This window comes from Ammospiza caudacuta, chromosome 4 (genome assembly GCF_027887145.1).
Source record: "Ammospiza caudacuta isolate bAmmCau1 chromosome 4, bAmmCau1.pri, whole genome shotgun sequence".
Lineage (NCBI taxonomy): Eukaryota > Metazoa > Chordata > Aves > Passeriformes > Passerellidae > Ammospiza > Ammospiza caudacuta.
In genome coordinates this window covers 35,573,035-35,588,132 of record NC_080596.1, presented here as the reverse complement: position 1 = coordinate 35,588,132, position 15,098 = coordinate 35,573,035, and the positions used below count along the sequence as shown (strand labels likewise).

The following is a 15,098-nucleotide window of genomic DNA, read 5'->3' as shown; positions in this document are numbered from 1 at the left end:
AGCGTTCATTTTGAAAAAGTGCTGTTGGGAATTGAAGGCCTGTATTGCTTAGCATTTACTTCTTTAGGAATAACTGGGGAGCTAACTGAGGTCTGTCTGTGAGCACTGCTGTAGCATGAACTCAGTAATGGAAAATTCAAAGAGCTGTGTGATGGACTGTTACATGAATAAATGTGGTTCTTGTTTTATCTTACCAGCTGAAAATGAATGCTTGCAAAATGCTGGAGGTCTGTAAATTGCCTTTCATAAGAAGGAGCTCAGGCAGGGGCTTAGTGATGGAATTGGTTCCCACTGTCATGGTTTGAGCAAAGAGGCAGCTAAACACAGCCTCCCTCCCTCCCTCTTCCCACACCCTCAGGAGGACTGGGGAGACAATCAGAGGAAATAAAACTAAGATTTTTGGGTTGAGTTAAAGATAGTTCACTAAGACAGAAAAGGAAGGGAGAATAATAATAAGTAATAGGAGGAGGATGATGACAAAATAATTAAAACATACAAAACAAGTGATGCATGATGCAGCTGTTCATGGACCAGTGTCTACTCAGTTCCTGTGTAGCAGCCCCAGCCAGCTTCCCCCAGGTTTATCACAGAGTGTTTGGGATTGGAAAGGACCTCTGGAAATCCTCTAATCCAGTTGCCTGCTAAGGTGGTTCAGCTGGAGCAGGTTGCACAGGATATGCTGTCCAGGTGAATGTAAGAAAACAAATATTGATACTGCTGCAAATTAGTTATTTCATTAGCCTACCTAGTAGAAACTGAATGCAGGCAGTCTAATTTTCTGAATCTGGTGTCATAAATTATAATATTAGCTTTGGGTCTATTAGAACATCATCATATGAATGAGAACTAGTTCAAGATTTTAAGTTTATACAGTCTATGATTACCCCCAGTTTTACAGCTATATTCTGTCTTTTTCAGTTTCACAGAATTTCATTAGTTATTGTAAAGGCTGAGATTTTAATGGTTCAGTGCATTAAATCTTGTTGTTTTCTTTTTTTTTTTTTTGTGGCTCCGTATCCGATTAAACTTGTAGGTGGCTGCAAGGTTTTTTTCCATTAATAAACCCACATTATTCTCATTGCTGCTTCTTTCCAATGCTATCAGTGGTTGACAGGCAGTGATCTTTTTCCAGTCTTGGAAATGGGCTGTTGCTGTGGTAGAGGCCATTGCTCACTTACGGAGACTTGCTTTCCTAAAGTAATCTAGAATTTGTAGAGCATTCCTTCTTCTGCATTTGCTTTGCTGTGTTTTGAGCTTGTATTTTTCAACAAATTACAATTTTTTAGGCAGACAATGTAGGAGACCTGTTTGTAACTGAGTCCAGGTAATTAAAATCGAGCAAGGGAAACAAGTATATGTACTTGTGCATTCCCTTTTTATTTATCTGTGACTTTCAAGCTTGGCTTCCTGCTCCTGATAATAATTTTTCCTGGTTTGTGTTTACCTGACAGGTAAAGCAATTTTAGCTGGTGAATGATTTGTTGTCAAATTTGAGAGGAATTAGCTCTTTGATCTTGATAAGTGACCTATTATTGCATTTATTTTTTCCACAACTTTTCCTGTGCTACTGTTGTAACATAAACATTTGACACCAGATGCTAGCCCAAACTTTCTCAGGCTTTGGGGAGTTTGTGCCTCCTGGGTACTTTCCCTGGCTATATGGCAGGAGCCTTGTTTCCCAGTGGGCTGTGCAGTGGCACACCTTACCCTTCAGATGTTTGGGAGCTGAGTGCTGGAAGTATTTTGGTGTGCCCTGCCCTCTAACATTCACCTTTAGCTCCCCAGCACTTGAGCCCTGGCAGGAGGCAGGGGAACACAAATAGCTGCGGGTGGCACAGCAGTAGCAGTTGCAAGGACTTGTAAATAAACCCAGTGCAGGATTTCCTAAAACTCAGAGAACAAATGTGCAGGTTTTAAAGGAGAATACTTTTCTTGGATATCACATGAAGTTAAATTTGCATTTGGTCCCACCCCCAAACACTTAGACACTGCAGACTTACTCTTCTGACAACACTAAAGAATGCTCTGTCTCTTTGGAAGTGCAGCTGTCATCTTCTGGACCTTAATGTCCACTGAATCCCTGGCTCAGGGAGCATTTAATGCTCTTTCTGCTGCCTCAGCACAGTGTGCAGGCTGTGAGGTACCTGCAGGCACCCAGCAAGTGACTGCATCACTTCATACTGACTAACAGCAATTGCTGTGACACAAACAACTGGAGGAGTTAAATGCAGATTTTCATTGTTCTGATTTCAGCAGAGAACTCCTGCTTGGTGTCCATCAATATACTGCTGCAGTTTGGAGTAAAAACCTGAGAATATATAATGCAGTCAATAATAATGATGATGATGTAGATGCTACCTTCACGTATTGCAGTGCGTGCAGCAGCATCTCTAAGATGTTTTTACTGTGATTTGAAAAATATCAGGTGTGCTTTTTTAATCAATACAGTTATAATCAATAAATTACATGAATCACATCTAGTGTCAGTTCAGAAGCTGTGATATAGCAGCTGATAGCAAAGAAACATCAACTGTTTATACATCATATTCACAGTTGGAGATGAAGTTCTTTATTATAGCTGTGTTATTCCTGAAGAGTCGACACGGGATGTTTTTAGCACTTCATAGAAGCCTGTGGGACACCTTCCAGGTTTCTGGCTGTGCTGCCTGATCTGTAAATATAGCTGGAGGTGGTACAGAGCAGCCTTGGAAAGTAGAGCTGGTAGTGCACCAGAGCCACAGCTCCCACACTACATGTCCAATAGCCTCTGGATTGTTTCTTTGCTTTTGAGGCAATGTTCACATTTTCATCCTTGTTCTCACCCCAGCTTAGTTCAGTTTGCCTTGCAGATCATCTCCCTGCTTGCTCTGGGTAATGTGCCAAGTGCTCAGCCCAAGATTAAGTTACAGCCAGAGCTGCTGGACATGAAGGTACTGTAACTGTAGATGTCTGTGCTTATGTTTCAGCCTTGCTGCAGCTGAATTCAAAAATATTAATGAGAAACCTCAGTGGCAGAGTTTAACTTTAGAAAAAGACCTTTAAGCTTATGTTGCAGGTTTCTAGTTCTTTTTAATACTTTGAACTTCTGATTTCTTCTTTTTTTTTTAGTAAATATGAAGGTAAAGAGGGTTAAGCTGACAAATTTTCTCGTGCAAGTGGAGGAGGCCCTTAGGCCTCAGCAAGTATGGTGGGTCAGTTGACAAGTAGTGACTAGCTCAAGAACTATCCCAGTTCTTAAAAGCATGTGATAATAATCTGAACTGTTACCATATGTAAAATTGTTTCACTTGTTGTTAGAGTTGACTGCAAATATTAGGAAGTACGAACTGCAGAAAAATGAAAATTAAACAAGTTTTCCTTCTTGTTCTTTCCTCCAGATTTAAAACATGCTGTCAGAAACTTGAAGTGTTAAGTATTTTAAAGGTGGTGTTTGCTTTCTCTGTTTTATTTTAAATCTGTTGTTACAGTTCTCTTGACCTACATATCTAACTGGATACTTGGCAGTAAGAATTGAACTTCTTAATTCTAACATCTGATGCTAAATTTTTGACTCTGAAGAGTTGCCATCAAAGCAACTTTTTCTAAACTTGTTCATTTCTTAATGTTTTCAAGATTCAAAGTATATTCTTTACATTTCAAGCAGTTCTGTTTTCCAAAGTTGGTATTATTTTGGAATATTTATGTTGTCTATTGTAAAGAACAGAGCTTGACACAAGCAGTAGTATTTTATCTCCAGAAAAGACTGTTAGAGCTCCAAGAGTACAAGTCCAGAGCTCCAGCCTACTGCTCTACCCAAAGGTAAAAAACCAATCAATTCAATATTACAGTTTGGGTGAAAATATTAGTGGATCTAAATAAAGGAGACATTTTTTACAGATCCCATCAGATGATGATAATGTGATGATTCTTTAAAGCAAATACTCTAAACTATGTTAATCTTCATACTAACAGCAACTGTTTTGCTTTCTTTTGATGCAGATCACCAGAAACTGGAGAGAGAAGCTAGAATCTGTCGTCTCCTGAAGCATCCTAATATCGGTAGGAACATTTCATTGCTTTGTCCATTATTTATCAGTTTGGAAAATTTAGGGGAAATGGAAATTAACAAATACAAAGAGCAGCTCAGAAAGCAAGTGCCAGTAACTCCAGTCAGGACTCTTTCCTTATCTTGTGATGTTCCTTATGAATTCTGCTGCGGGATGCAATAATCTGATGGATCACCTGCAGCAGTGTGCAGTGTTCTCATCTCTGAGCCTTTGCTCTGCCAGAGCTCTCTGTGCCAGGGGTTTGGAGCAGTGTGCAGGAGGGGCTGTTTGCAGGATTGTTCATGATTTTTGGAGACCTGCAGAAGAATTTCAGCTGACAGTGTCTGTTGCACGATGAGACAGACCAATGTCAATAATTAGTGCTGGTTTTAGTAAGATGCTTATTTTATATTTTGCTTTGTGCTTGAGATTCCGTCCTTCCAAGATGAAGAAAGCTCTATCCTTTTTATTTCCAGAGTTGTGTGTTGTAACCATGTAAAGCAAAAAAATAAAGTTATTTTGGAGGGTTGGGGTAGGTCTGTCTCTTTGCTTTAGAAACAGTGTAGACAGGTAAGTACCTTGATCTTAAGAGTGTAGCTGGGTTTTCAGTTTTTCATACACTGAATTATATGCCAAGGGTATCTCTCACAAGAATACCTGAGTACAAGAGTACCTGAGACTTCTGCAGAAGGGGAGGAATTTCCTGTTTGTTATGGCATTTTTAGACTAATAAAATTGTTTGGTGCCTGTGATGACTTAAGTTTTAGCTTTCATATTTTTCAGATTCTGTACTCCTTTGGTGTGTAACTCTGAACTTCATATAAAATGTTAGCAAGTTCTCTTCACAGGGTAGTCAGACCAAACAGTCCTTCTCCAGCCTGAGAACCAAGGACACCGTTGTAGTTTCAGGCCCAAAGAACTATAAACAATGGAGAATTGAGGAGAGCAATCTGGGAGGATGGGCCTTGGTAATCTGAAGCTGTAATTGAATCATTAACCCCGATATGTAAATGGGCCAAACTTATAACAGTCTGAACATTTGTGAGCTGTCATCCATCTTGCATCCCTTTTGGGTCCATCTTGGGCAGAGCCACAGCCTGGCTCTTTATTCAAAGGTGGAGGTGGATCCTTTGAAGAAATACCTACTTTATTGCTTTAACTCTGTCTAGCCTCTGTTCCAGACAGCCTCTTGAGGCATCACCTGGGATGAAATCAGCTCCTTCCTTGTAATGATAAATAGGAAGTGAAAACAAGCGTACCATGGCTCAAAATGACATGTCAAATTTCTGCAGCATCTCTCTTAAGCTTATAGGTTTGACCTAGAAATTTAGTTAAGAAGGAAGAGGGAGTGTTATTTGTGCTATTTTATCTTACCAAAGGTTTTGCATTGTAAAATGGTGGGAGCTATGCAAATGTACAAGTGCTTTTAGGGAGGAGGTGCAGCCCTTCTGCAGCTGTGGTTACACACATGGTGTAGTCAGACTCCAGAGCCATCCACCTGGGCCTTACTAGAACCAGAACACATTTATGAGCTTCCACAAGTTGGGGAAAATTAACAAAAGACAAGAGTGAACTGATGCGGAGGAAAGGCTGAAATGCACAGAATTCAGTTGAAACAAAAGTCTAAATTGGTTCCATGTTGTCACAAGTCTTCAGTTTGTCAAGTGGCTTGTTGAGCAGTGTAGGATGGAGTTCAGCTCCTCTGGCAGGCCAGCTGTTCCACATGCACAGTTTGTATCTGTGAGGTTTGGCTTGGAGTGCAAACAGGCAATGACAGCCTGGGTGACAGGCAGGTAGGGCTCTGCAAGTCTGCACAAACTGTGCATCACCACCTGCACCAAGGTGTGCAGTTCAAGAGGGAATGGACAAATTGTTCTGCCCCTGTTTCAGAAACACTGCCATGTTCTAGATCTGCCTGAGAGGAGATTTTCATGACCTGGAATTACCATGCTAGGGTTTGGCAGCAGATGTTGTGTTCTGTCATGTTCCTTCTCCTGCAGCCATGCCCTCAGCCAGCTAAATGATCACCCTAAAATCATTCCAAGTGCTGCCAGCACCCCACTGGAGCTCTTATGCTTGAGTCACTATGACATCCCTGGGTAAATTGTCTTCTCTGGTGAGTAATGGAGCTGCATCACATCAGGAAGCACAAAGAGTGAAAAGGGAAGTGTGCCAGAGGAGGGGAGCTCAGCTCTTACAATAAGTATGTGTAAGTTAAGAAAAATAAGAAAAAAATGGTAACTATTTTTTTCAGTGTGATTTCTGTAGGAAAGCAGAAGTCTAGTTTAATTGATGGGGTGGTTTCTCAAAGATGACTGTGTACAGGGAGTTATTTTTGGAAAGCTAAATAAGGCTGAATGTTAAATGATTCTGTTTCTGTGCAGTCCTTACTGTCCATGTTCATAGCCAAGAAGTGTCATGGAAATCTTCCTTGAAGAAGTTGTTTCACTTCTACAAGAAGGGCTCCAGTACATCTCTGAAAGCTGAGCTTTTCTGTGCAGACACTGCTTTGCACATAACTAATTCTGTTAATTTTTCAGCATCTTTCTTCTCTTCATCCTTTTCATAAATCTGTGATTTCTTCTCTGTCCAGCCTTGTATTTACGATGTCTAATGAATGGTGTAGGAAAAACAAGGAAAATGGATTGCAAGCAGTATTTTCTGTTGTCCTTTTTCTCATCTCCATTTCCCACTTAAGTAATGTATGTGTGAAAGTTTAAAACCCACAGAATTTCCTCATCCTTTCTCCATACAGCTACTCCTCATCAATACTCACTGTTGTGATTTCTACCTCTTCTTACCTCAGCCCTTTAATATCACTGTAGTAAAAAGAGCCCTACTGAATTTTGTGTGGCCATTAAAATGAGGCACAAGCCTCATTAGCTGAACTTGCAGGCTTTGAGAAGAAACTTTGAAAGGGGTTCAGAATCCTTTGTTTCCCATCAGTCTTTGGCCATTCTGGTATTTTCTCCTCTTCCAGCTGTACTTGAGTAATCTGGCCTGTGCTACACTGTGGTAGGAAATTTCTAGGCAAACACAGCTCATGTTCCTGTGGTAACAGAGCTCCTGGGCTGCAGGAGGCTGTTCATTAGTGTGATTTTCAGCATTGCTGTGTTTCTCAGGGTCTTACTCTGGTGACATGGCTGTACATCAGTGTGTAGAGAGTTGCTTTTTTACAGAGTTTCAAATGGATGAAAATGTAGGTTAAGCCTTGCTGTTTGGAGAACCCAGTGCTTTATCTTTGTGAGATTGCACATCGAGTTACAATAAAAGCTTACTTCCTTTGGTGAGCACGTACCCACACAGGATTTGTCATCTTGGGTAACTGTTACTTTTCCAGAAGTTCCATGTGTACTAATGCTCCCATTTTTTTAATTTAGAAGTTTGGAAAGAAAATTGCTAAGTAATAATCTCTTCACCAAGAAATCTACTGTCATTTTCCCGATTTTCTCCTTTATCTTTTTCTGGTAAACTTTGATTTCTTGGTCTTCTTTTAACTTGAGGCAAGCTTAGTTTTTAGCACTCTGATTTCTAGTCTTGCAATTGACATTTTCTGTGGTGTAACACTGTGGCACCATCTTGTTATGACGTTTGGCATGGATTTACAGCTGCTTTGCTGATTTTGGTTTATGACATCCCAAATAATGATAAAATCTGCATTAGTCTGACAATACAAGCTCTGACCCATTCTGGAAAACTGCTGATTCAAACCTGGTGAAACCATGGAATTTTTTTTCCCAAGCAGAGTTTGCTCTTGCAGGATTTGTGCTGTGTTTAGGTAATGTTTTCTTAATGGTACTTAGACAGTCAAGATCTCTCTGTAACTACTGGGGGGCTTCTGCTGGCTTTGCATTCCCACTTCCTTGCAGCTCATTATTCCCTGCCCTGCCACCTCCTCCAGACCTTACAGACAGTGTACAAGCTGTGGCAGGCAGGCAGGGTCCATTAGCCAGCAACATCAGGCTCGAGTCTGTCTCTGATCAATCTTCATCCCTTGGCGAGAGGCAGCAGCAGATTTTACTGACATGTGGCAGCTCTTCAGGTGATAAATGAAGTTCTTTTGGCACAAGGCCAGGCTGTCCCTGAGTGGCTCTCTCTCAGGAGTAAGTCAGGGTACTTGCAGGTAAGTAGGACTGCCAGGCACAGACTCAGCCCTGCTAAGCCTGAGCCTGTTAGTGTGGATCTGCTGGTCCAGCCTTGGCCAGGCTGGGCTGAGGCATCGCCTCAAGAGTGCTCTGACAGCAGCAAGGCCTCTGCTCCAGCAACCCCTTCCCAAGGCAGGCTGGCCTTGCAGCAGGCCAGGAGGCAGCCTTGATGCAGAACAGACTGGGACAGCACAGGGAAAGAGACAAATCCCTTACGTGGTTCTCATGAGTGTGTTGGTGTCCATTTGGAGTCTGCTCATTTCATGCTCTGAGCTGGGAACTTCTCATCAATGGCTGAGGCAATTGGTAGCACCCAAAGCTGGCACTGCTCCTCACCACACTCTGTGCTGGTGTCTAGCTTACTGAATCCTCCTGCCACAAAAAAAAAGTAGGAAAAGCCTGCATTTCGGAGTTACTTCCCACTGTAACACAAAACATGAACAGTCAAGTTGTTAAGTTCCTCATGTGGGAAAAATAAGAAACTGCGTATTGCCTTGTCCTTTTTGAACAGAAAGTAATTAAAGCTGTGGGGGGGTGTGGTGGTGTCTCCTTCATGCACAACAATATGTCCTTTATGTTTATGTTCACCAAGTATGTGCATGACACTTCATAAAGCCCCAAGAATCTCAGGAGAAACACTATTAATATATAGAAAATGTGAATGCAGTAACTCCTTTCTGAATTTAGTTTGTCTTACTGTGGCACAGTTGTGAGTAGCTCAGCTGGTGTTAGTTAAGTTACTCTATAAACCAAACACAGGGTAAAAATCAGGCCTGTTCAGATTAAGTGGATGTAGTTCTTTAGCACAATGTTTTTTCTGAGCTTAATTTAAGGTTTTACTTTATGTCAAAAATATATAGTTCTTTCTTGATGCAGTGCAACTCAAAGCAATCCCCAGCTATATAAATTTATGCTTGGTGAATATGGTCCTCAGGGATGTATTAACTATAGCTATGCAAATAAATAAATAAATAAATAAAACTTTTAATATAAATCTGAAGCTTTAGTTTGCGTGGGACTGATGCATTAGAGAATCTCACTTCCTTTTTAATTATTTTTATTGCTTACATGAGCTGATCACTTCAGTAATTTTAAATCTCATCCATTCTGTTGAATTAATTAAATTTGCAATTTCTATGATGAATAAGGTACACCGTAGTCCTTGAGAGAATTAAAATAAAATATCAAGAAACCAAATAAACCAGTGATATAACATGATTTCATATTTAAGAGCCTATTTAATGAGTATTCTAAAATAACAGATTGAATGTTTAAAGTCAGCCATGGCTACAGCAAGTAACTGACTAGTGAAGTGCAACAACAGAACACAGAAGCTGGTTTTGCAGTTGCTATTTGTGAGATTAAATGTACTGGAACGAGACTGCACCAGGCAAGAGCACACAGGGGGGCATAGTGGGGCTTGTTGCAGCTGGGTTTTCTGCAGGCTTTCTCCTTCTCAGCAGTTTTTGTTACTGCTGTGCATCTGAGTCCTTTTATTGCTGAAGTTCTTGTGAATGTATGTTGATGTTTAAGAGGAAGAGCCTGAAAGTTTTGACTTCTGTAGTTGGAAAGGTTTGGTGTGGATGGGCTTCCTCTCTGAAGTGAGTGGAGTGTCAGAACCCCCCAGCAGTTAAAAGATTAAGTTATGTAGTGCTAATCAATGTGTCTGATATTCAGCATGAGCCGTATGAGGCATCAACTAATGTGGTCTGAGTGCCAGCAAAGAGGGGGAAGGCAGCTTTATTTGGTGTCACAGCTTTTGTCTCTTTTGTTTGCAGCAGAATCCTTTTATTCTGCTAAGTGCCATTGCATCTTTAAGTTTTGCTGTTCTGGGTTACTGTGCAGCATAAAAATGTCTTTGAGTGCAGACAATGACACCACTCTGCCATGCTACATTAATTCTCTTTCCTTTTAATGGAGCACAAGGTTATTTTAGCTCAAGTGAAGCATTGCTGGCTGCAATATCCCTGATAACTGTAGCAGGATCCATAACAGACCAAGGAAATGAGGTTTCACTAAGGTTTGCCACTGATTTTGTAATTTTTTGCCTCAGAAAGTACATGCCTAATTTGCACCAAAATAGGTAATGATTCAGTATAAATCAAGTGTGAACCAGATCTTGAAGCATTTTCCATCCCTGCTTAAGCCTCTGTTTCTCTGTTCCCTTAAATGCATGAAAGTTCTTTCCTGGTGTGTCCAGGTTCTCTTAAACAGTTTTTCTTTCCCTGAAGTCCACACCCCTTTTGCAGCCAGTCATTTGAAATGTAAAACAGAGTCACCCACAGAAACGGGAAGTGGAATTTGAACACCTCTCTTGAGGATCTTGCTGTGGGGGGTGAGGACTGGAGTGGCTGCCACACTTCCCATTTGTATTTTCCTCTCTTGTTGTGCTTTACTTTCTATATGTGTTTCCTGGAATGAAGAGTTTCATAATTGTCTGCACTGCTGACTTCAAGAGCTGTGGAAATAAACTCGACTGAAATGAATTGCTCTCTCTCTCTGCACACACAAGATGGATCTTTCAGAACTTAGATTTTTTTGTTGTTTGAAAGCTTTGTTTGTCATGAATCTGCAACCACGCGTTATGCATACAGATAGACATCATGACTCCCGGCTAAACCACAAATATGTAATTTTCCTCTGGACTCTTTCCTCCAAAAACAGAGATCTCTACTACTTCAGCTAAACTAAGCTTTTTCTTTCAGTTAAGCTAGCACAGACATTTTTAGAGCTTTTTTAGGGGATGTTGTAAGTTCTGTTCCCTTTGCTGTTACAATGTTGCTGATGGGCTAATAGGTGAATTCTGCGCTGGTTCTTGGATCAATACCCAAATATTGGGAACCTTTACTTGATCTGAGGGTGAGTAAAAACAAACCCCCAACCAAAACCAGGTTGCAGTATATTGGGTTGTGTGGATGGGCATCACTGGATGGCATTAAAGCGGCTCCTGCAGGGGTGGTAAAACTTGTCATGTGTTTTCTGTGATAATCCTGCCTCAGCCTTGGCATTTGTGCCTCTGGGCTGAACCCATTCTGTGGGACACTTTTGTCTTGGCCTTTTCCCTTTCCCTAGAGAAAAGAAGCAATTCGTTTAGGCAGCATTTCTTTCCCAGACAGCCGAAATCTGCCCATTTGGGGTGTTTGGCATCCTAGCCCATGGTTACTATCAGCCAGTATGTCACCCTGTGGGGGGATAGAAGATAAGAAAATAAACATAGTGTAGAAAGTAATCTTACCCCTAAGGAGTTGCAGCTGGGCCAATTCTCCAAGATTAGGAACAGGCCTGACTGTAACAGGCCACAGCTGTAACCAGTGAGAGGAAGAATGCTATAAAAGAGTGGGGTGGCTGGGTGAGAGGGGAATTGGAGTCAAGTGGCTGCTTTGTGAAGAAGAACAAGTCAGTGCTCTGAGGGGCTGTCCATGAGAAACACCAAGGAGGTCTGAAGCTTTTGTGATAAGGAGACAACAGTATGGAACCCCTGCAATAAGATGACAACATCACCTTGCACCCTGCTTCTGGAAAAGGTACCTCCAAGGAGAAAGGGTTGGGCTGTCTGTGCTGCCTGAGAGCTGCATCCCCCTCCACACTCCCCCATTTCCCTGAGGCAAGCAGACAAGCATCTGTTCAGACATGGGGGCAGGGAGAAGGGACAGGATGGGGAAATGCTGAGCGTGTGAGCTGGGCACAGAAGGAGGCAAAAGGAAGGTCTTCTGGCTTTGGACCATGGGTCATGTTTTGATTTGAGCCATAAGTCAGGAGTGGTGCTTCAGGAGCTCACTGTGGGGTCTTGGAATGTCTTTGCTCCTTTTCCAGAGGTGATCCCAAGCCAGGAGAGACAATCTGTGGGGCTATTCTCATCTGCACAGACATCTTGCTTTACTTACCTACCCAGCCCTCTGCAAAAAAATATCACGGGTCATGAAATAATGTGTGTTGGAAGGGATTTCTGGAAGTTACCCAGTCCCAACTCCCTGTTCAAACCATGTGCAGTAAATTTAGGTAAATCAGAGCCCATCCTGCTGAGTTTGGAGACTGCAGAGAAGGAAATTGCCCAGCTTCTCCAGGCACCACTCCAGTGTTTCATCACCTTCCTATCCAAATAAATAAATAAATAAATATGTTTCTGTGCTTAGCTGGGGTTTTCCAGACTCCAGCATGTGTCTGTGGCCTCTTGTCTTGCCATTTGCACCCTGGAGAAGACTTATTCAGTCTTCCCTGCTGACCAGCAAACCAAGTACTGAAAAGAAAAGTGTATATTCCCCAATACAGCAGCATCCCTGTTTGGATGTTTTTGTTCTTTTCTTAAAATTGCATTTGCTTTCATTTTTAAATATTGTGACATGAATTCCTAAAGAAAGTGTAATTTGACTAAAAACTATAAACAGCAACAAACTCTTAGGAATGCAGAATTTCCTTGCTTCCAAGGTGTGGGTTTGGAAGTGCATTTTATAGGCTGAACTTGTATGGGCCATGTCAGGTGCATAAATCCAATCTGGTTGTGTTTTGCATTTTATGTGCATCTTCTGCATCTTTATTAATGGAATGCCCATTCAGTAAGAGGTTTTACATAATCTTAGATACATATTGGAAACAACACATGGAAATTAGGACTCAGCCTTCCTGCTTTGCACAGCATGTCCATAGCTCTGCTGGGGTGTCACCCTTGCCTGTCCCTGTGTGAGGGGCTGATGCCAGCCTGGCTCATCTTCCCCTGGTGTCTGAGGGCCAGGGGACAGCACCAGTGAGTTCCAGACAGACAGACATCCCCCAAACCACCCCTATCTTGCAGCAAGTATCCTTTAGATTGTTCCTTGCTCCTTCAAACTTTAGCTTTTGAGAAGTCACTTTTCATCCTGATTTTGTCGCCCTGCTGTTGGGAGTATCTGTCAAAGCTGTGGCATTCCAAAGGATGCAAGCTGGTCTGCTCCTTGGCGTTCTGCTGCATCCTGGCAGGGTGAATGCTCTGACCCTGCAAATAACACCAACCTCCATCACTGGCAGTGGATAAATAGCTCCTAATTGCTCAGTTCAGGCTGGGCTTTTTCAGATTTCGGCACTGGAGACTTTCCTACTCCTACAAAACTGCTGATCCTGGCCTTTTTTTCAGTAGATAGTGGTTTAATGATACCTCTCTCCTCCTAGTCACCTTCCAAATTTGGAAGTTCTTTTTATAGTGGCTTCACCAGAGTGTTAGTATTCTCATGGACTGCCCATGGGAATGTGCTTCTAATTTTAGTTTGTCCTCTACATGTCTGTCTCCTTTAAATGCATTCAGCTTCTCATTTCAGCCACTCTGGGCCGAGCATGACACTTTGCTCCTGATACTTGTGCATTGAAGATGTTCTGGTGTTGCCTTGTAAAAAAATCCACAGCTCCTGCCCTTGTGCTGCAGGAGTGTGTCAGCAAGTGTCCCCCCCCAAGTAGTGCTGTTTAATTAATAGATTTGGCGTGCTTTCATTTCCTGGGTGACCTTGAGAGTTATTTAATTGTGTTTCAGCAGTTTATACATGGTCTGGTATCAATGCTGGTAGTGCTGGGATTGTGTTGAATTTGACAGTGCAGTCTTGCTGGGAAGGACTTGATGGATGATCTAAAACCATAATTGCAGTTGAGTGGCTTGCAGCTATCTTTTGTAGCATGTATGTATTTTGGGAGTTACTGGATGTGCTAAATGAGAGGAATATTTAGAAAGAGATCTCAACTGCAGCTAGTAGTCTGGGTTTGTGAATACAGACTGGCTTCTGCTCTCTCCTGCAGCATTTGGGTCCAAGTCTGTGTGGGTTGTCACCGAGCTAATTACCATCTTACAAATGGTCCCACAGGACAGGACAAGCTCTCTAATTTTCATTTATTGTGAGACTGTGATTAAAAGACAATGGCACTTTCTCATCATAAGCCTCAAGTTTGTCATCTATTAAGACAACGTGCATTCCCTGCCTTTTGTAAAACAAACACTTGGAATCATTTGGGATCATCACTCACTGGTGAACATGCACGTTAGGGAAATGCCAGTATTGATAGCTGTCTCCAGCTGTGGTAGCACCATTACTGTGGTAGCTAATTGACAGAGGGGGAAGGCACATTCACCCAGAACACAGTACAGATGGGTCTGAGCCCAGCCCAGTGGATAGAGATGGGGTGGGATCACTATGGGAACACTCTGCCTGGGCACTCTGGTTGGAGTCACTCAGTCTGACACTGTTCACTCACTGAGAGCTCCTCCTGCTCAAGTGTTGCTTGGCTAATTGCAGAGGCTTCTGCTTCTCCAGTTTACAGCAAGGTTTTGTTCATTGCAATGGATGGATGGATGGACGGACGGACGGATGGATGGATGGATGGACGGATGGATGTCTGCAGCACCACACAGGTGGAAACAGGAGACCAGTTACCTGACCTTTTCCTGCTTTGAAACTTTTCAGACTGTACTTTTTCACATTTGCTCTGAGTGTAAGAAACAGACTCAGGCCCTACGTTTCCCCTGTTGCTACCATAAAGAAATTAAGAGGCATTAACTGCAATGGTATGGATGGAGCTGTCTCTGGGATGCTCCTATTGCTCCCATTCAGAATGTTCAGGATTCCTGGTTGTGAAAGAGGGCACCAAGGACAGATATGTCATTATAATCATGCTTTAGGCCTGTTGCATTCATTTTAGATATTTTTTCCTCAAAGCTGGTGACACAAAATTTGGGGACCTGGTCCTGTGGAATTGGTTTTAGCCTTCTTTGCTTGCACAGACATAAAAACTCCATCAGATAAAGAAAGGAAGAAGGTGGCTTTACAGTGGTACTACATAACATGAGAAAGTAATAGTTAATTCTACAAAATACAGAGTTCTCTGTGAAGTTGACTTTATTGTCCTGGAACTATTTTTTTTGCTGGAGCAGGTCCATGGGCTGCCAAGTGCTGCCATCACTTCAGAATAAACC

General features: G+C 42.1%; 1 protein-coding gene across 1 annotated transcript in view; it reads left to right on the top strand.

The window, feature by feature from the left end:
* The window catches only part of LOC131556533 (calcium/calmodulin-dependent protein kinase type II subunit delta-like), a 128,961-nt gene that overhangs the window by 51,476 nt on the left and 62,387 nt on the right, over positions 1 to 15,098 (top strand). Inside the window, exon 5 of the mRNA XM_058803172.1 lies at positions 3,979 to 4,038. Coding sequence (XP_058659155.1) covers positions 3,979 to 4,038 — 60 coding nt within the window. The remainder of the gene's footprint in view (positions 1 to 3,978; positions 4,039 to 15,098) is intronic.